The sequence below is a fragment of the Pungitius pungitius genome, chromosome 16 (assembly GCF_949316345.1).
Source record: "Pungitius pungitius chromosome 16, fPunPun2.1, whole genome shotgun sequence".
Lineage (NCBI taxonomy): Eukaryota > Metazoa > Chordata > Actinopteri > Perciformes > Gasterosteidae > Pungitius > Pungitius pungitius.
This window is the reverse complement of record NC_084915.1, coordinates 12,254,024-12,275,533: the sequence shown is the minus strand read 5'-3', so window position 1 is coordinate 12,275,533 and position 21,510 is coordinate 12,254,024. Positions and strand designations below refer to the sequence as shown.

The following is a 21,510-nucleotide window of genomic DNA, read 5'->3' as shown; positions in this document are numbered from 1 at the left end:
GAGAGAAGACACAATCACCCGTAGAGACACAATAACCCCGTGAGGAAAAAACACCGGCTAATTAGCGTATACATATATTCCTCTATAGGCTTCCTTTTGTTGCTTTCATTCAAAAGCAACAAGACACAGGAGGAACCTTGAGGTGGAGTATTACAATACATGACAAAAAACATGGTGATTAGTAAAACAACTCGAGGAACTACTCGCGAACAACAAATAATGAGTTGAATATTAAGAAAATTGTTTATACAACATAAAAGTAAAAGGATCAACCATTCCATCTCATAATATGGAACAATACTATTTTATAATTGGTCATTTAGGATGTGCAACAACTGGATGCTTGTTATTGTCACTTCTGATTTCAGTGGTCTTTGGGGTTACTAATAGACTTTGACAGTGCTTTTCCAAATCAATATTGTTTGTGGCAGCACTAATACAAAAAAGAAAGAATGTGTGATTTGAATGTCTTTGCTTGCTCACACATGCAGTGATTTAAATTAGAAGCGGTGATTTGCATTTTGTTATCTGACTTCAATCTACTTTGTGAAACAGCATAAAAACCTTTGTAAAAAAACCGCCCTGCTACTGTGCTGATGATCTGCGACAGTCTGCCCCACTGGGTTTAGCATTTTATTTGATACAAAACCACATCTGTTTCTCTGTTCCTCAAAGAGCTCATCTCATCATTTCATGTCCCTATCTCTCTTTTCTTCAACACTTTTGCTCATTCTCTCTCCCTCTCTCTCCCTCTCTCTCTCTCTCTCTCTCTCTCTCTCTCTCTCTCTCTCTCTCTCTCTCCCGTTCAAACATTACAAAGCCTTGCTTCATCAAGTAGAACAGAGCAGGGCCTGGGTGGAAATGAGGTGTGGTTTTCCAGTCGGTGAGATTTAGAGCTGCCCTCTGATTACGAGGGAGGTCAATGTATCGGTCTCAGGTCAAAGGATACTTACTGAATTCGCTCAATTAGAAACAACTTGTTCGGAAAGATACTACTAAATTGTTGAGAGATCCGCCGCAGCAGGTTCATGGAACCAGTTCTATGAAAAAGACTTTCAGTGTATTCCCAAAGGCAAATTCATATTTTTATATGTTGTCTGTGCCAGTCTGAAAGTTGATAATCAATAGTTCATAGTGTTTTACAACACAATGGACTCAATCCTTAAATAAGGTTTTACTTTAGGGCCATCAGCAATAGCACTATTATCTTTTTCTTTGAAACTTCATTCATAAGGACTCTTTAATTTCACATGTTTTATTATAACTAAGGAGAAACCCATGACATTTAATTCTTAGTCAACTAACAGCCAAGTCATTCAACAATGAAACAAAAGCTTTAAACAAAACAAATTACCAACTTAAAAATCTTAGTTGACAAAAAAAACAAAAAACTATTGATTAGTTTAAGGAATTGTCCGCTACGAGAGGGCAGCCCTGATGACATGACCTATGCTGATGTGGACCCAAAGTAGAGACGCACATGCAAATGCCGCTACAAGAGTTGCATACCTTTGACCTCCTTTTCGTTTCTGAACCAGCGCAGGTCGGCAGCGGGCTTGCTGCCCTGAGTCATGCAGGTCAGAGTGATGTCGTCGCCCTCCAACGCAGGCTTCGTCAGGCCATCGATCTCCGGCTTCTCTGGCACACCTGACGGGTGGAGCGGGAAATTACAGCGATGGAACGCGCATAGCGGTACGTCATTATGCAACAATAACATTGTTGTGGCTCATTGTAAATTCTCCTCCAGCTCCGCTTCCTCCAGGGAACGTTTGAGATCAGACGGCAGAGCGGCGTCCTGCCCGATGAGTCGTCAGGTAGCGTTCTCTCCGACTCAGAGGTGGACGGCCTCTCTAAGCACTGGAATGTCTTCAAGGGTGAGTTCATCGAAGTGACAAAGAAGCATGTTTGATGGCAAACCTTTAGTAGTAATCAACCACCGTGAAGGCGATTGAATCCGCAAATTATTTCATTCTCAGATTTCCTCTGGATTCTACGCTCAAAGAAGAACAGATTGCATTGATTTTTCTCCATTAGGCGACGCTGGTAGATTTACGTTGGCCAGCTTGTGAAACAGCTGTTTCTGCCTGAGCGCATTTTCGATACAGGGGAGAAGAGTTTTGCTTGGCGTGGTCATATATGAGAAGATTTTGACTCTAAAAATAGCACCAATTAAACAGTTAAATATTCAGCACAAGTAGCACAAGGTTGACAACGTTGATGTGTTTAAATGTGAGTAAGCAAAGGCCCGCGGTCACAGAGGAGAACATCGGGTTGTACACAAAATGGTAATTACTGGCTTTTCCTATAATGAGTGTTTTAAGTGTGCCCTTCTAATGTCAATGAGAAATAAGTCGGCCTCAGGCTGAGGGTCTGAAAGGTCTGTCAGTCAATGCCATTGACCGACTCTGGCCTTGTCCGTCTCACCACCTCCACTAAGGTTTATTACCAGACTCTTGTTTCCTGTTTACCATCCATCAGAGCGAAAAAGTCTAACAATGGCTGCTGGATGGCAAATACAGTATAGAGGGGCATCTTTCCCCTCCTCGACTAACGAAATCAAATTCTGCACTCTTTGTCTATACACGTTTGTTGTATGCACAGGTTGTGAAGCGTGTAAAGCGTCTCTGTATCTAACTACGATCTGTGCTGCATTTCTAAGTGTGTGCTTGAGTAATTGTGGCTTGCCTCAGAAAAGTGTTTGATGGTTTCTCTGAGACTGAACAAGAAGAGATGGAATACAATGTTCATTTGATACTGTCACGTTCCCCTCGGGTGGTTCGAGGCTGCTAATCCTCTCCATTTGCATGTGTGTGTGTGTGTGTGTGTGTGTGTGCGCCTGTTTGTGTCAATGTCAAAGAATCAGGGGGCGTTTGTTTTCTATGCTCATTTGTGCATTTAATACAAAAAACGCATAGGTAATTTCTTCAAGAATTTTTTTTAGAACTAAAATCAAAGTAATCTAAAATTACTACTAAGAAAAATAACTTAGGGCTTAAGTCAGTGATGTCGCCGAACAAGCCGCCTGGCATTGGATCCAACATGTTGGTCCGGAAATACCTTCTAAGTTCATGGCTCCCTGATGGAGGAATTCTAACGACTTTGTTGATTCCCTGACTTTTACAAGTTCCATGCCTCACTAACTGCACATATTAATGTTCCCCTCAGGATTAAGTGCAATCATTTTGGCGACCCCTTAAAGGAGCAATACATGACACTTGAAGATTAATATAGCAGCGAAGCCACTATTTCCTGTGTAAAGCTACAGAGGAGTAATACTTGAGCAGAGATGGAAGTCGCTCTCCTTCTTAGTGTGCTGTAATCAGATCTTGTCCTTGCTTAGGCTGGCAGTACAGAGCAGAGTGCATGTTCGTGTGAGCGCTCTGCCCTGCTCTCATATTACGTTTACCGATAAAGTCCTACACCACGATATTGTCTAAGCTGAAACTTTACATTGATTTACATTTCATTGTTTCACACTTCAAATCATGCAATTTTTTGTCATTTTATTTCTTATCTGAGTTAGTGACATGTTTTAGTTCAAAAATTCTTTCAATAAATAATTTGAACGTTATCTTGTCGTCATTCCCAGCACACTGGCCATTCACAGAGCAATTTGTATGTTTAATAAATATCCCTTTTTCCTGGCTTGCGCCATTAACTATTGTTCAGTATTGCAAAATAATTTTCTCAATATCCTCATTGAGCAGTAGCATTTAATGCCTGTAATTCTCTGAATGCTTGTTAACACAGAGAGCGTGCTAATCGTCCTAGAGTGCACTAGGACATCTATTAACATTAGCGAAAACTAATTGGAAAGATAATAAGCCCAGTGGCAGGAAATGAGACAATGCTGGTGAGCGGCGATGATTGCAACATGAACATCACCACAGGGCCCAATAGCATGTTTCTTATCGTCTGCAGAGATATTACACTAGAAGGTCCCGTGAGCTTTTCCAAATAAGACTAAAAGAATCACAAAAAGAAGCCAATGTGGGATGTGAGTTAGTCTCCGAATCCACAACTGAAGTGTTTTTAGGGAAAGGGGAGATTTCCTAACTATGGTGAACCAGGTTGAGGTTGAAGAAAGGTGTGCACACTGACAAACAGTGTTATTACAGACGGATCCTAAAGGACCCATCGTATCTTACCACTAGTTAAGAAGGTTCCTTGGGGTCTTAATGAAATGTCCGTAACTTACTTTGGTCAGAATACCACAGGGATCATTGACAGTGACAGTGAATTTAACATTAACACGAAGCAGGAATGAAATAGTCTTTCTGGTACGAACTGGGTACCTACCTAGAACCGTCAGGTAGGCTTTGGCTGTTCTGACGGGCATGGTGAACAGAGAGCAGGTGTACATGCCGTCATCCGTCAGCGTGACATCGTTGATGCTGATGGTCAGCTCTGACCACGACGCATGCACCAGTTCGATCCTGTTGTCCCTTAAAGCTGGACAGAGAGACGGACAGAGACACAGCGCGAGTTATTAAACGTTACACAATAGAAACTGTGCGAAACTCGATGTCTGTTCTCTACATCGTGTATGTGTGTACGCACACTGACACGCGGTTAAATAGACGCAGGGACGGGGTAAATAAGGGCAAAACCATGTGGTGTGTATGGATGTCATTAAATGCATCAACAATAAAAATATAACTGAAATGTGACCAACGACCTGAAATTCCTGCCCGAATATAATAACTGATGACAGGTTGATACACCTTTAAACTGTTACATAGCTCGTATCATCTTTAGTTGTGGAAACCCTTGTAGAGATTTTACTTATATGAAAATGTAATCTTCCAAAAGACACAACGGGAATGGAAATCAATACTGCAATAACAGGCTGAGAAAAAGGCCAAATGAGAATTTGGCCAGATGTGAGAGTTGAAATGGATTCGCTGAAATTGGATGACTTGTTGAAAGATACTCCATGTTCTTCAAAGAAGACTTTGTACTTCATGTCTGTGATACAGTGGGAGCAAGTTTTCAGAAGTTGGTTACACCTTGAACACGACATGATTCACGCCCATTGTATCCAAAGGGTTTTATTGTGATATATTCAAAAGAAACCACGCAAAGAAAACTGAATTCTGCTTTAATAAGATACTATGTGGATGAGTGCGATACAACGTTAATCCATTCTGTGTGTGTTGGCCTTGCCACAGACACAGAATTTATGCAGGCCTTCCTTTTGCAAGCAGAACACCTTTTTAGAAACCGTATTTATTAGGAACAGCTCTCCATCAAAGGGACTCAGAGAACATCTCGTGCGTCTGTGTGCCCGGGTTCAGCAAAAAAGATTATTAATGATTATCTTTGCACATGTGTTTATATTTTCTTTCATATGAGGCTACATGAAAGAATACTTTTATCTTATGTTAATTTGGGGGGAAATTCTTAAAAAAATATAAAGCACCCGGGTTGTGTCCAAAGATTTGAAGAGTTACGTCCATTAGAGTCTGTTTGTGGAGTTCTTTAAAGAGCGGCTGGCTGAATGGTGAGAAACGACACGAGAGGAATCTAAAGAACGTCCTCGGGCTTTCAGTGAGTGTCACAAAAAGTCTCTCAGACAAAGTTTTCAACGTTTCCAAAACAATAATATAGCATTTTGCAACACAGACCTCCACCATAAAAAAGGCAATTATATAAACTAACTTTGAAAATAGCTTTAAGTAACTCGTGACAATAAATCACATTTACCAAGTGCCTCTGTCATGGGTTTGATTGATTCAATCAATGGCAAATGCTGCATTAAATGTGTTCTGCTGTAATTTGTCAGTCTGTAACCCTTGAGGTGAGTCTGAAGGAGGTGTTTGCCACATTAGCTGCACCCCCCCCCGCGCCCCCCCCTCTGTGTTTGCATTGCTGCAATGATCATGGACCTGACGAATGTAGAACCATGTCAGCGAGCCCGCTGTCTTGTGTCGCTCGGCCCCGCCGAGGGAGGGGCGGCCCTCGCTGTGCCGGCGCCGCGCTGAACACCGGCAGAAAATGGCAGCAGAGTCGTAATCAGTTTTGGCTAAACGACAGCTGCTCCCTCTCGTTTCTTATTGCATTTGTTCTGTGCCTCACAACACACCGCTTATCTCCACGCTGCTGTGTGCTGAGCCTGAGCGGGCGTGACGTGTTGATATGAGCACATGACATATCTTTAGGCCTGGCACCGGTGACAGTGCATTTGAGTGTCAGTGTGTGTGTGTGTGTGTGTGTGTGTGTGTGTGTGCGTGTTTGTACGAGTACACGGCGCCATCAATGCAAAACCAATGAATTAGATGTTGGTTAACGCACTGCCAGTCCAGTTAATGGTGAGACCTGTACAAAGAAGATAGTTCCTTATTTGGTGTGACGGGACCCTCATCAAAGAATGAACCGAGACAAAGAACCGATTTCTTGAGATGATTCCAGACAGAAGGGATTCTCTTTTTGCTTCTGTGTACTTTCTGTCACTTCCTCTTCCTCCTCCTCCTCCTCCTGCCCCCACAGACCTCATTCTGTCGACTCAGGCCGCCGGCTCCACTAACCTGTGAATGTGTACAAGTTAAACAACGCTTCTTCGCAACTGTTGTCTTATTTGCTCGGGGCAAGGAAGTGTGAGCGGGCAAATGTCACAAAAAACACATCCACTGCTGGCTGCAGCGATGCACCTCCACTTTCCTTCTTCCCTCCCTTAAACAGCCCGTTGTGGGAAGTCGTCTGTGTGAGGCTGAGGGCAGTGGATGGATGGACAGTTCTTTGACTATGAAGATCTCACAAGACATTACATCCGCATTCATAATGATAATAATTCTTGAGTTTTATGTAGCGTTTTTCTAGATACCTAAAGAAGCTTTAAATGGGGCAAGGACAGACAAAACAAAACCAGACCAAAAAAGATGATGGACCTGATTTTGAAACGTCGTTTGGCCGAAGCAAATGCTTTTAATAATTGGTAATGTCAGAACTTTTATTCAACACCTGCATGTTTATGAACTACGATGATAAAAAGATGATCATATGGAGAGTGGGATCATTTGAGTTAGAATCTGGGTTTACTATTTCTTTAATGCTTTAAGTGTTCTTTCTGCAAGTTTCAGTGGTTACAGGCAAAGATGAGGGTAATTTAGATGCCAAAAAGCCGGATCACCCTGATCCCCCCCCCCAGGAGGGTGGATTTAAAAAATAAAAAAGAATTAAAGCTATTGGGTATAACTGTGAAATAGTGATATAACAGAAAAATATGCTTTAATAAAGTCAAAATAAAGAGAAAATATTAAAAATAAATAAATAAAACCATAGAAACCAGGTATCATAGTGTTTCTGTCACACTCAAATTGGACATGAACATTTAACTAAACTTGATTTGTTTAAAATCATTAAAACCAAGATTTGGTCATCTGCACACCTTCAAGATTTTACACCCACACACATAGAGCAGAGGAGAGGAAAGCATCGTGTGCTTTCCTTATGCGGAGGTGCGGCAGCTGCCTGCCTCAGACACCATTGCTGCTCAACACCTTAACGGAGGCTGCTGTTGTTAACACCAACAAAGAATGGCAGATTTTTATTAAAAAGAATATCTACTAACTGAATTCACGCCGACATCTTTTCCCCACCTAACCTTTATCTGCATCTCTCCCTGCACATAAAAAAAGAGACAGATAGTGAAGCAGCAGTTGTCTGCATCACAGTTTGATTTATTTCTGCTAGAAATGATCAATACACCTGTGACTGTTATGTTGCTGAACTTCTGGAGTAGAGAGGTAAGAGAGAGAGAGAGAGAGAGAGAAATGGCCTTCATATATTTGATTTCCTTCGGCAGAACAAACACACCGTGCCTTGAGACGCTGGCAATGTTATGAGTGTGCTGACGCCGATGCAGATTCATATTCAGAAACCCGCCGGACGCAGAAAGGTCTCTCGTTTTATTTTGAAGGCCGATGACCCATCGGCTCGGAGGCCGCGTTAAGCTTCCCCCGAACAAAGCCATGACCGATAGGGTAACGACTACGTCTCAAGGCTCCCTTTTCCAAAAAACTGCATATTGAGAAGGGGACAGAACACGGGGGGGGGGGGGGGGGGGTAATCTTTAAAAAAAACTGTAGAGGATGTGAAGAAAGACACATCATTTGAAAAAGAAAAGTGAGAAAGAGAGGAAGTGCAACATATGTTGTGTTTATTTTAAATCAAAAGCAACATTTCATATTCTGGGGGAAGTGTGATGTTACATTTGATCATTGGACCATTAATGATTAAAAGTTTAATAAAACAAAGAAAGCAGGTCGTGGAATTTCCACCAAGCCAAATCTCTTCTCACCTTGGGCTCGGCCACTTCTTTTCTCCAGAAGGGATCACATTATGTCTCTGAAAACGTCCTGCTTTGTACAGCGAAACCATGGCCTCACAGCTCCAGGTGCTCGTTATGGATCTTGCTATCAAAGAGCCGAGTAAGGCACAGTCAGACCTATTGGTAAATGCAGCGAATGCCTAGGATTCATTCACATCCCCCTACTCCATTGGTGCAGGATGGAACAGGGCCAAAAAAACAGGTTTAAACCAACAACTAAAAAAATGTTGACAATACAGGAGAGGAATTGCGTTTGAATCAGAAAAAGAAACCCATATTTCACATCTTAGGGAGAACTATTATAATGATAATAATAATTATTGTTAATATCACATGACACAGCTGATGGTTTGATGCGGCTTTGTGTGTCTACGTTCTGGTGTTGGCACACAGCACTCGCCCACATCATCGCCATCATTAAAAGCAACGGGTGAGTAAACAAAGCGCGCGTGTGTGGGCATGTGTATATTAAGCATGTCATTATTGTGCAGGCACACAGTGTGCATGCACAAGACAATGGTCGTAAAACTCCCTCGCTCACTTTAAACATTTTTTCTCATTTCACTACGTCCTTTTATTTCCTTTACCCTCTCTCCCTTCCGACCTTTCCTCTGCCAGGCGCTACGCTGGCCTCCCCTCTCCCACCCCTCCTTTGTTCTGTCCAGGGACACTACGTATTAGTATACCACCTCGGCAGGTGTGTGCTCATTCAAGTGACACACATATAATGAGAAAAAGTGCACATTTCAAAATATACATATATATATATATATATTCTCCTGCCTGTGTCTGGATGTGACTGTTCTCTTTTCCTTGTCAACACCCCATCTGGAGACTTGAGCTTTTCTGAGTATATGTGTGTGTGTGTGTGTGTGTGTGTGTGTGTGTGTGTGTGTGTCAGGGACAGATAAAGAGAGAGGGAGAAGCAACAGAATTCAATGTGTATTGAATAGCTTAATGTATATTCTGTATCTCTGCCGTAGCTCAACCTCCATTACCTGTTCTGCCTTTCCAAAGGTACACCGGCTTCTCAAAATGTGAAATGTGCCATGCTCCGTACACGGTAATTGGCCTGTGGAGATGTGGAGATTTGGGTGACAGAAATGATTTCCTTTCATCGGTTTCTCCCTGCCATGCCAAGTTCAGCGGGACGCGTCCACCGGCCCTCCTTCATTAAGTCCTTGCGAGAAGCGGGTCAGTGAGGAGACAGCTTTCCCCTCTAAACCCTCGTGTGTTTTGCATAGGTACACATTCTCCCCTCCAGCTACCGTAGTCTTTTCTTGGATGCCGACTACAGCTGTCCTTCAAAAAATGACTTTGCAAAGTGTTCGAAAGAAAAGGGACAGCGCTCGGAGGGCCACGTTTTCTCTTCGATAAAAAAAAAAAAGAAAGAAAAAAAAACAAGCGTCCGGATGTCTTTTGTAAGATATAGTTTGATTTTCTAGGTGCTCCAGAACTTTCTCCCAGAGAAGCAAACCACGAAGCCCTTTAGTGCAAGCCAGTTACTCCCATTTGCCTCAGATACGTTTCCCTTACAGAGTAAAAGAAGCTCTGCTAAAAAAGGCAGTAATAAGGGGAACGTGGTCTCCTTCTCATCTGCTTCACAGCAGAAGAAACAAAAGCTGACATTTGTGTGACACCAGAGCCTCTTTTCCACAGGTTGCACACAAAGGACAACACATACAAAATATAGACCTCTTTTATTGCTTCTACCTGACTGCAACCGTTAAACTTTTTTCATCCAAAGCGTTACACAGACGTGTATAAAGGGAGGCAACGACGAAAGACGAGGCAGAATGCTCAAGGTCAAAGAAGATGGCAATGACTGCGTCTAAAAGCTCTCATAAAATGCTTCCTTAATTCCTCCCCTTAATCCCACCAAGGCCTATATTCCATCTCCTTCTTCCTCCTTTTCTTGCCCTCATGTTTTATGGTGCTTGTCTCGGGAAAGAAGGGGACTTGTTAGGGATCTTTTGGAGATTTACAGTCAAGTTTTTCTTTTCCCATCAGAGAGAACACCGTATCAATCTTCAGGCCGATATGAAAGGATGTTTCTCAGAGGCACTCTTCCAGGAAATAAATAATAAAAAAGACAGCTGTCTCAAAAGTTTAACTTTCTTGCTAAGATTACGTTTTGAGAGAAAGTTCTGCTATCTGTTTAATAAAAAGTCTCTCAAGCATTTCTTATTTTGTTATTTACTTTAGAAAACTTTTAAAAGCCTATCCGCTAAATTGCTCAGGCACAGATATTCTGAATGCATCAAAGCTCTTCGTGGTTGCATACTGGAGAGGTGGAATGCTTGACATTTCACATGCACACGCGTATATGTGTGTGCTTACATACACACTCAAGCACCTACTCGCACAACCACACAAACAGCCAGCAAATTGATTCAGACAGCCGAATATTTGACATCTGAGGACACAAATAGCTTCATATTTAGCCGCTGGGGGAGGTGTTGGGGGGGGCAGGGGGGGGTCTTGAAACGAAAAGTTTGCCGTTAACTGTTCACCCAGGAAGCTAATCTTAATGCTTAAACAGATCCAATGAATCTGCAGATGACACCGCGTGGGATGAGATATCCACCACAGGTACACCACGCAGATGGGAAACATCGACATAGTGCAAGTTGTGCATCCTAAAGCCACCGATACCGTATTGCACTAATAAACCAATACATGAGTTGAGGAGAGACTGAATAAAAATGTGATCAAGCTAAATGTAACCACATGACTCAATGTTTTGCCGTGCAGCGCTGCAGCCATGAAGCATTCAGGTCCACATAATGCGCGCGGAATGGTGGCAAATACTTTACGCCAACTTTAAGGATCCTGCCAAAGATCGAGAAGGCGAGGGGTGCAAGGGAAAAGGGATCGAAAGCCGGCCATTCCCACTCCCGAGACGCCAAGTATCGCAGCTCGTCGATGTCTGGCGCCCACGCACGTTTAAGGTGTGTGTGTGTGTGTGTGTGTGTGTGTGTGTGTGCAGCGCACACATCCGCAGAGCAAAGAGAGCACTGTGGGTGGAGAATGAAAATATTGATGAGGGTGATGGAAAAGAATTGGGATGAAAAAGGGTTAGCAAATTACAGTAACCGCGTTGAATACATTATTTCAATGTCGTACCTCGGCCTGCTCACACACGATGAGTCCACTAATTAGGCCAGCAAATTCAGCCTGGAAAGTAATTATACATTTGGGGTTTTTTTTTCTTGTAGGTGATGACGAATACATTGTAATTATGCCTCATTGTAAAATTTCTCCTTCCAGGAAATAAAGCTATTAACAGTTCTTGAATTACAATGAAACCAAATGAGCACTTTGTAAAGAGATATTACCCTCTTTTGAATGTTCTAAAAGAGAGAATCCCTATTGCCCAACGCTCATCTCCCTCTCACTGTAGAAGCTCAAGTCCCTCAGTGCTTAGTGATGGAAAGGACCAAATTGGGCACTTTCGGGACAATGACTTATTGAAATTCAAACAACTTCTCAGCCATAGGAGCCCCTACGAGAGGACGGAAGACAAGAGGAGTCTCTTTCATCCGCCTAAACATTGCGGAGGTGAGCCTCAGCTCTGACAGTAAACAACAGCAGCAGCAAAACCGGCACTACTCAAAGGAGTGGCATGGAGTCACTTTCTGCAAAAACAACACGTAAACACTATGTTTATGCTAATGCTCTGTGGCTGACTTTAAAAGAGGATGCATCTCAGCGCATGGACAACAATCTGTTGAATTAGACCATTTTAGGTCCTGATTTTTCAGACAGTTGGTTTTCCGTATATATGTGTACGTAAGTCTGTCAATAGCACTTCCTGATCAAACTTATGCAACGAATTGCGACCAAGCAAAGTATGCAAAAAGTTGGTGAGTTGAACTGTGTGCTTTTCCCTAATCCTCATACTCCTCTGCTTCTTCCCAACAGGCAGCAAGGACAATTAATCTCAAACCTCCTGTGCCCAGAGGCGCCCGCAGCTGAGACACGGCTCTTTTCTCGCGCTGCCAGTGGCACTTTGGAAACGCTCACTATTTCAGTGCTCCCATCGGCGTGTGCATTTGAATTTGCCACGTTCCGCGAGACAATTCCCAAAGCACACACTCGTGCAGAATGATCCAAAACAGCAACACAATTCTGGGGCCTCAGAAGTGTCCTTTCGCTTTTCCATAATAACACAGATTTTGGCTTCTTTTTCATTTTCAATCTCCGGGCCTCTGCAGTGAAAATGACATGAAATAAATCCCCAAGACCGACCCCTGGCGTGAAATGGAATGACCTGTAGAGAGCATCAACTGTTGAATTTGATGTTCTATGCACCCTTTTAATGCTGCTCTTTGCTGTAAGGAAAAATATGAATGGATAAAATTGGGAATGCTTTGCATGCATCTGTATAATACACACACACACACACACACACACACACACACACACACATGCCGACAGACACACCATTAAATGTACAGCGCCAACACACGGATGCACGGCCTTCCAGTGGGCAGACGGGTAATGGAAGAAGGCTTTGTAAATCCCATATGTGCTTAATCCAGACACTTACAAGGGAGTGTGATTCAAACTCTATTACACTCAACTAATACAGCTGAAAGACGCACAGGGCACAGTCGCTGCAGTAGTCATGAACCAACAAAATAACACCCATGAATCCTCTTTATGGAGAGTTTACTGAAAAGGGAGTTTGGAAGGTCCGGAATAAAGCCTTTGTAATCATTAGCCATTAAAACAGTGGTGGCGTTGTACCCCCACCCACAATGTATGTGCAAGCATTTGTTAGTGTGTGAGCGCTGTTATCGAGCCTGTGAATGTGTGGAAAGATAACGAGGGTTTGCATCCATTTAATGGAAGGATTTCTTTCTTCTGCAGAACGGTGCAGGTCTCCAGTATATAAAGTGCTTTTCTGCAGATCGCATTAATGGCAGGCCATTTTCCCTCAAGAAGTGGGGTCTGAGGTTGATGAGGCAGTTAAAGCATAACTAGAAAACTTTTTCTATATTCATAATATGCTTTATGTTAGAAAGAAATACTGAGTCCCAATCATTTCAGCTTATTGTATGGGGTGTTGTTAAATATTGCCTAACGTACCTCACAACTGTTTGTTTGAGTACACACAATTAAAGTCAGTCTCCTTTAATTTACATCATCTCAAGTCTAATCAATGTCCGATTTCTTGTTGTACCAGAAAAGGGTAAATGTAGTTTTGATTGCTTTCCCCCCACTCGTTCGCAGTTGTGTCGAGATTTACTGTGTGACGACAGCGCTGCTTTTTTCTTCTGTGTCCATCAGTCAACACAGAAAGATGAAAAGAGCACGAATAAGCCCAGCGCTGTCCCCCTGCGTCCTTCATCCCAGCTTGCAATGGCTGCCTCGGCCAGTTTTGTGCCCACATGGCGGGGGGGGCGTGGGGGGGTAAGGGTAAGGGGGGTTGTCGGGTAGACCTTGAGGATACGTTAACGATGGAAGAGCTGGACATCTTCATCAACATATCACACATCACACATCGTCAAGACCACTAGGAAGGCTCGCCGCTGCTCCGTCACCCCCCCACAGCCTCGCTTACAACTCACATTTACTGATTAATCCGCCCTTAATGACGATATCCCAGCAGGTCCGGTGTCTGATGCAGCTTTTTAACACACAAAGCGGGATTCTGACACTGTCATGTGTTTTGGGCACTGGCTACGGTGGCGCCAAGTATCCAAGGCGCTCGATACCCTTCTGCTTGACATGTTGTGTCGGTGGATGCTCCACTTTTCCGTGCTGGAGGGTGGACCAAAGGCTCAGAACCTATGCAATTTCAAACTCTTATAGATAAGCATTTTTTTTATCTGAGGCGTATGTTGCAGCAGTTTCATCTTGCCGTGAAGACTGTGGAGGGAGATAATATTTTTTGTAGGCGATTTAATGAAATGCTTTTAGAAAAGAGAAACATGTCGTGTCCTTTCTAGCAATTTCTGGCTATCTTTCAAAATTAGCTCCTCCAGACATCGGCTAGGAGTGTGTGACCGGTGTCCTCTGACATCCTACTTTTCCATTAGAGAAGAGCATCGCTAGATCCCTTCTTTTTTTTTAACATCGCCTTACCAGAACGAGGCAGAGGAAGCAACTCATCTCATCTGACCAGTGAGCGCAAGTCTCTCGTATGTATAACATAAACCCGTTTCTTCATTACAGAGGGTGCTCTCGTGACATGCCTGCCAAAACAGCATCAATCTGGCTGACTAGCCTACACTGCTGCATGAGGAGTGGGGTCTCCTCAGGGCATCTGAGCGCCCTCCAGGACAGCTTTATCCTCATCCATGTTTCAGTGATGGCAGTGGCAGTTATCCGGGCGGCAGCAAGCTGGGCTCCTCTGTGCCCTTTCATCTCTTTCTGTCTATCGGATGCATCCGAAAGCAAACTCATTCAGTGTTCATTGTGCTAGATGGCAGATGAAGAGATGCCCAATAAGGCACTTCAAGGCGCCCCTAATCTCATCACGAGCAGAATGGAGGGTTTGGTAAAGTTCAATCCACGTCCCCACTCTTCTGCAACGACCGAGCTCTACAAACAGAGTGTGATATATTTGTATTGACACAGGGCTGTGTTAACCGCGTCACACTCCGTGCCTTCACTGCCCTTATTATGTGTTGCCTCTGCAGTGTGTGAAGTGGAGCGTGTGGTCTTCCCGTGGACCCTGGTGTCCGAGCGGGGCTTTGGGGATAGGCGATAATCAATAGATTGACTTATTGCACAATGTAAGCAAATATATTACATTCATTTTTACATATAAATGTATACGTGTTATGCGATATAAATCGCGTTGCCAGAACAGAACGTTTTATACGTACCCTAGCTCCGGATTCTAGGTGGGTATAGATGTAACCCTCTAAGCTGTAGGCCCAACCTACTCTTAGCTGAAGAAAGACTGGTTTAAGTCAGGGAGCAGAACGTGTGAGAGGCCTGTTGAGTGCACGAGGCCACAAAGAAAAATATTCTTGACTGCGCAAGGATAAAACCTGGGTCTGGCCCGATGCCATGTGACTAACTTCTTTTAGCAGAGTTTTTGTGTGCTGGAGGCAGTGCGAGTACTGCAGGGTTGAAGTGAAGGGTACCTGCACTGCGGGATGGATGGTTGACTTTGAGAGGGACGAGGCTGTTTCTGACGTTGTATTTTCCCTAATCCTCAAATTTGATTTCCACAACAACAGTAAAATATTGTTTAAATATTAGTCTTAGATTCCAACCAAATTACATGTACACCAAATTGTTCATACATTTCTAATTTTCCAATGTACATTATAAACACAATGCCCAAAATCGTTCATGGCAGGCAATGCAGCAAAAGAAGTCAAATAGAGAGCTGGCCTTATCTGTTTTCCTTATCAGACGGGTGTACATGAGGTAAAAGGATGGAATGAAAAAAATATGAATAGCCACATACAATCCTTTCCCAAGACAAAAGGTATGTATCTTTTATACTCTGTCAATGCACTCTCTGTGAAAACAGAGGATCAACAGGAAAACACAGACACATGGAATATGTTAAAGATTGTTTGACACAACAAACACAAAAGCTTATTCCACTGACAAACAAAAAAGAACACAAGGGGTTATTCAGGTCGCTTTGCTGCCTAAAAACATCCCACTGCTTTGTGAATTTTTCAACCCCCCTAAACCCAACACAGGGAATATTCTATAAGACTGCATCTGTTGTGCAGCAGCTGCTGTCTGTCAGTATTCAAAACTCACCTTTCTTGTCCCCAAAAAAGAGGGTCTGCTGTGCTGGGTTTGACCACTGGAGGGAGGTGTTGTCATTATACTCCACGCGGCAAGTCATGTTCGCCGTCCCACCCTCTGTCACCGTCACATTCTGAACCAGTGGGTACTGACCGCTGATGCCTGTAACATAATGCACAAGAGAAACGTGTGAAAGGAGTCGAGGATGCATCAACAAAGGGGGAGATAGAAATGTCCCAGACAGAGTTAGAGAGATGGTGTGTGTTTGATTGGTGGATTTGTAAGGATACTTTGTGAATTCACTTGCCTTAATGCATGTCAGATGATCATAAAATAAATGAAAGCTAAAAAGCAAGATGTACATAAAATAAAGAAAATACTTGTCTTGAGTCTACTCCTCACTCTGGAGGACAGAGAGAGGAAATCTGGTTCACGTCTTCGGAAAAGGTTTAACACCCTAATTAAAAAGCGAGGATAGCCAGTCACTACTGTGTGCTAATTTGGACCCTAACATGGAACACAAAGGGGGCATTTAGCCCGCGGCACCAACCCTGAAACTTGAGCTTACACAGGGGAGACCAATTAAAAATTACATTTTTGGTAGACTTGAGTGTGCATGTGTGGATGCTGGTGTGTGCAATACCCGCGACTGAAGAGAGAAACGAGAGTTATCATCTTTGCATGTGAGCAGTGCATGTAGAGAGTTTTCAGCACCACGGACAGGTCGCTACCGCCAGCAGTTTGTCAATAGCTGCCAGCTTTCAGAACCCCGGACAGCTCACTGTTGTGCGCGCCTGCGCATGCTTTGGTGGGTGTGTACGTGCGCGTGTGGGGGAGTCCATAATAACAACCATATATCTATCCCTGTCCCTGTTCCCGAGGGACAGGTTTTAAAGACTGTGTGACTAAAGGCTTAGGTAAGGACGATTATTCATCCCCAGCTAACTCTCCCATCTTAATACCCCCCCCCCTCCAAACCCCTTCCGGGAAAGGATCATGAAACTGAAAAAAACACATTCATTGATATAAAGAAGTAAGAAATATTCCAGTCCGATTTGATTCTGTTTGATACCCCATTCAAACACAGTTTGTGCATTAGATCTCATTAAGCTGGAAATGTTTTTTCTTCCTCACTTCTGTTAATGACTGCACAGGTGAGATAAACAAACCATCAAACTCTGCTTGTCTGCAGGGTTAGCCCCCCCCCACCCCCCTCCCTCTACCAACATACCTGCCGCGAAGGACATGTTGAGAGGAGCGAAGGGTGAGGTGAAGGAGGGGAGAGGATGCGCAGAGAGGTAAGTCAAGGTGCACGGGTCATTTCCAGTGTTGATTAAGGCCTCCTGAGGTTAATCATGCATGTGAGAGATAGAGAGGGAAGAGCAGGGAAACGTGGGTGGGGAGGGGGGGGGGGTCCAAGCTATGCAAGGATAGGGATGTTTTATTCATGAAAGTTTTGCATGACGCATGATCTGCCAGCGATTTACCGTTCTCCTGCGCCAGCCGTCGCTCTATTTATTACTTCCTCTCTTCAAATCACTTACATTTTGCCTAATTTTTCTCACTCATGCAGTTGGATAACATACAGCCCAGTGTGAAACAAATTGTATATTCTGTGCTGGCCACAAAGGGAAATCAGGGGATAACTGATATGCCGAATAGTGGCAATGATGATTTTTTGCCAGAGGGTCTGCACAATATGATGTAGTGTAATATTCTAATTTGTTACTGCAGTGGATCTGTCCCTGCCAAATGTAATTGAGGATAGAGTAACTTTCGTGAACTTTTAACTGCTACTTTTATTATTTGATCTATATGCTATAACAAGAAAACCCAATATTTAAATGATTTAATGTTAGAACAAAGTGTTTTTAATGCGCTCCTTTGTATAGGTGTTTCCAAAATATAGACTGTAGAAAGAGAAAAATATACACCCAAAAAGATATGAATATATAAATATATTACACACATTATGTGCATATGTCAGAAATGACCCAGCCTGTTTACTTTTTAGGACAGAGGCGACATATCATATCATACATCGTTTCCTTTTTCTCTTCTCTACCTCTACTAGTGCCTACAAAGTCAGAATATTGCAGGGTTCCCTCGGACTGTCCTCGGTTGGTGTCTGGTCAAACACGTCCGGTGGGACTGAGAGGGCCAACGGGGCCCCAATGATGGTTATATTAGAACAGTGCAGTCTTCTGTGGGCCTAATTGGCCAATGGAGTCGGCTCTTCCATTCTCTCCCCCCCTGGCCACCCAGACCTGATTTAAATGTATCTCCTGAGGGAAAAAGGCAGCTGTTCTCTCCTGATTTCCATGTCTAAATTTAGGTCCTTTCCTCACTTCACCTCCAAGCTTTCGCCTACTTTCAGTTTCTTGCACTCTCTTTTCCAGTTCACATACATCCACTCAATTCCATTCTCTCAGGTCCCCTCTCTCTCTCTCTCTTGGTGAGCCACGTTTCCTCCTCTGGTTGATCCCCGAAGGGTGGCATTTCCATTTTTTTCTTTTGCCTCTCATTTTCTTATTCTCTCCGTTTCCTTTTTTTTTCCTTCTTTCTTTCGGATGTGTCTTGATCCTACCTCCCTTTTTCGTGCTCAGTGGGGCTATATCTCTCACAGAGGTCACTTTAATTGCCCTCTGCTTTGACTGACATGCCTCGGCTAAGCCAGGTCAACAACATCCTCGACATTATGAAGGAATGACATAATGAAATTAGCTTTGCTTTATTAATCTAAAGTTGGATGGAGTATGTGCGTCCCCCATACGACAAAGCAAAGCAAGCATTGATTTGGTGACTACTGCAACGCGGCTTTGCAGCTGCCTCTGAACAAGTAGCTAATTATTATTTCCTCTAGATTCACACACTTTACCCTTCACACAGCTGCCTCCCTAGATGAGCTGAATCTCAGGAGTTAATGGGACCATTCAGTAACCTCCACTACCCACTGTAGGCACGGCGCTACAATAATCAAGGCTGGCGGCAACTCTCTTCCCCCAAAAAACATTTGGACCTGTGCCTCCCGCCACACAAAGTGTCTCCAAAACTATTACTTCTGTAACGCTCGTCGGTGGAGACATCCCAGAGACATGGAGGTACACTGAGACGGACAGTCTCCTGTTGCCAAAGCAAACCACCGAACAGATAATGCGGGTAAGAGTATCCGGGATGCTCCCCTGCCCGCTCTCCGACGTGACCTTTCATGCGAGAGCAGCTGAGTCTACTAACCTTTCTTATTTAGGCATTGGAGGAGCAGAGAGAGAGAGGGAGATGCAGCGAGACAGACGGACAGCCTGGAGCTACTGACCTTTATTCCAGGACAGGAGCTCAACTGAGCTGTAGAACTATGATGCATGGGCTTGGAATACAGGATCACCAAACGGATAGATGCAGTCTGAGGTTCTGATTAGCCGATTAACCTTTGGAGCCCAGGGACATAAATTCTCTCTAAATGCAGACGCTGGATTCCATCGCTCCGTATTTGAATTCAACGAATCAGTCCCGTTTTCACGGTGCCATCGTTTCTATTGGATGTGAAAACATCCCAGAGATCTCCAGGTGCGTGCAAACGCTGGTGTTGTTACGATGAAGCATTAAACAAAGTGGTGGGACAAACCACCGAGTCGATTGTAGAAACCCCTGAGAATTAGCACACCCGTGGCGTCGGTAATCACATGAACCAAAGAGCTGATTTCAAGTCACAGCGATCAGGTTATGAAGACGACCCCCAGTCCATCATCCCGCTGGAAGACGGCGGATGAAAGCGACCGCTTTGCCGTGACGGGTTGGGGTCTTTGTGGTCAAGCGGGTGATTGCCAGAGGGTCGGGCAGCAGGGCGGCCCGGTGATTGGCGAGACCATACGAGGTCGAGGGTTTGATCAGCTGAAGAGCCGGTGTGAATTAGGCGGTCACAGCGTCCTTGAGCAGGAAAACTCACCTACCAACGTTCTGGCTGGTTTAACGCATCACCAACATGTTGAAATTGCAAATAAACCTGAAAATTTGAGCAGGTTTCTTTTTTTTTCTGGGCGAGATCCAATTTTAGCCGATAATTTGGAACACAAAATGTTACTGGTAACTTCCTGGGAGAGAAGGTGACATATCAGACAAGTGCATCATCGCTCTGGGACTCTCCCTCCCACTGTGACAATTTTCACACACAACTCCTTCCTTTTTCTCAGGAACATGTCATGCAACCAGACAGTTTTGTTTCCTTCTCTTTCGCGTTGACCTTTTTCACACCTTCTTTCAACATTCGTCCCAAATCCGCTTTGCGGCTCCGATGGGATTTATCAACATTTCACACTCTTACTGCTGAAAAATAAGCCTTGAATGTTCACATTGGAATTAAACTGCGTGTTCATATGCAAATTAAAAATACCAGGGTAACACAGCTATATGTGTGTCTTTTTAAATAAGGGTGAGGGTTACAGTCATTTCTCGTTTTCATTTAAACAGCAAAAGTAATACAGCCAGCCGTTGTACATGTTTTTGATACTGAAGGATAAACTGGAGATAAATTGACTTCACTTTGAGGTGAAAGTAATCTTGCATTTGAGGATATATACATTCATATATAAATCTATGGAAACACTATTTGAATACCAAAGTTTATTCTGCAAATAATTCAGAAATAACGAGTTTCTTCATGTTTTGGTTCTGGTAACTGAAGGGGTTTTGTTTGTGTTTCTGAGTAAACTGTTAATTTTGGATGCTGTGTGTGTATTTTGCACACAAACGCACACTAGAATCTCAACTTGCCCTTTTGACAGCGATAAGACTCCTGCTGTGAGCAAATTGAATGCAACCCGTGCAGAGGGTGGTGCTACCTTTGTATTCTACACTGGGCCACAACCACCTCAGGACACTCGGTTCTGATCTGCAGATATGAAATTAATTATCCTCCACCGGAGAGGCTGGCTAAGGCAGTGCTGTTGCTATTTACATACAGTAATTAGACTGGGAAGCTGCTGGGTCTGCCATCACAAAGTTGACGTAAAAACTCAAACGAAATATCACCCACTTCTCCCGGGGGATAATAGGTGTTGTTTAAGCGTTGGCATGGGGGTGACCAGAGCGAAGACAGCTCGGTGGGAACCCAGAGCTGTCACAGAGGAGAGTGACATCTTTTTGGCTGGTTTTTGAGATGGTGGGAGGGTGTTTCCAGTCCCATCTACGGTGTGAAAGGTGTTAACAGACGGTGTAATGAGGACGACAAAACATCCAGGAAGACTTGTCTCCCATGGTAGTACTCTGTTGTATGAACAAAGTACTACAGGCTGCAGCTCCTCTCTTTTTACTTTACTCGATCTTATTTACCAAAGGTGTGACGTTACGGAAAAGCTTGACGTGATGTGTATGTGGATTGATATCTTATAATTTACAAAGGCCCACATACTCATTTCAAGCCAGGGGGGGCAGAAATGCTTCCAGACTGCAATATTATT

At 43.6% G+C, this 21,510-nt stretch overlaps 1 protein-coding gene across 3 annotated transcripts in view; it reads right to left on the bottom strand.

Moving 5' to 3' along the window:
• Positions 1–21,510, bottom strand: part of cadm2a (cell adhesion molecule 2a) — a 159,557-nt gene that overhangs the window by 27,066 nt on the left and 110,981 nt on the right. For all 3 annotated transcript variants that reach the window (XM_037467569.2, XM_037467572.2, XM_037467570.2), the window contains 3 exons: positions 16,070–16,219; positions 4,300–4,452; positions 1,510–1,647 (listed from right to left, as the gene is read on the bottom strand). In XM_037467569.2, the coding sequence (XP_037323466.1) occupies positions 1,510–1,647; positions 4,300–4,452; positions 16,070–16,219 (441 nt within the window). The remainder of the gene's footprint in view (positions 1–1,509; positions 1,648–4,299; positions 4,453–16,069; positions 16,220–21,510) is intronic.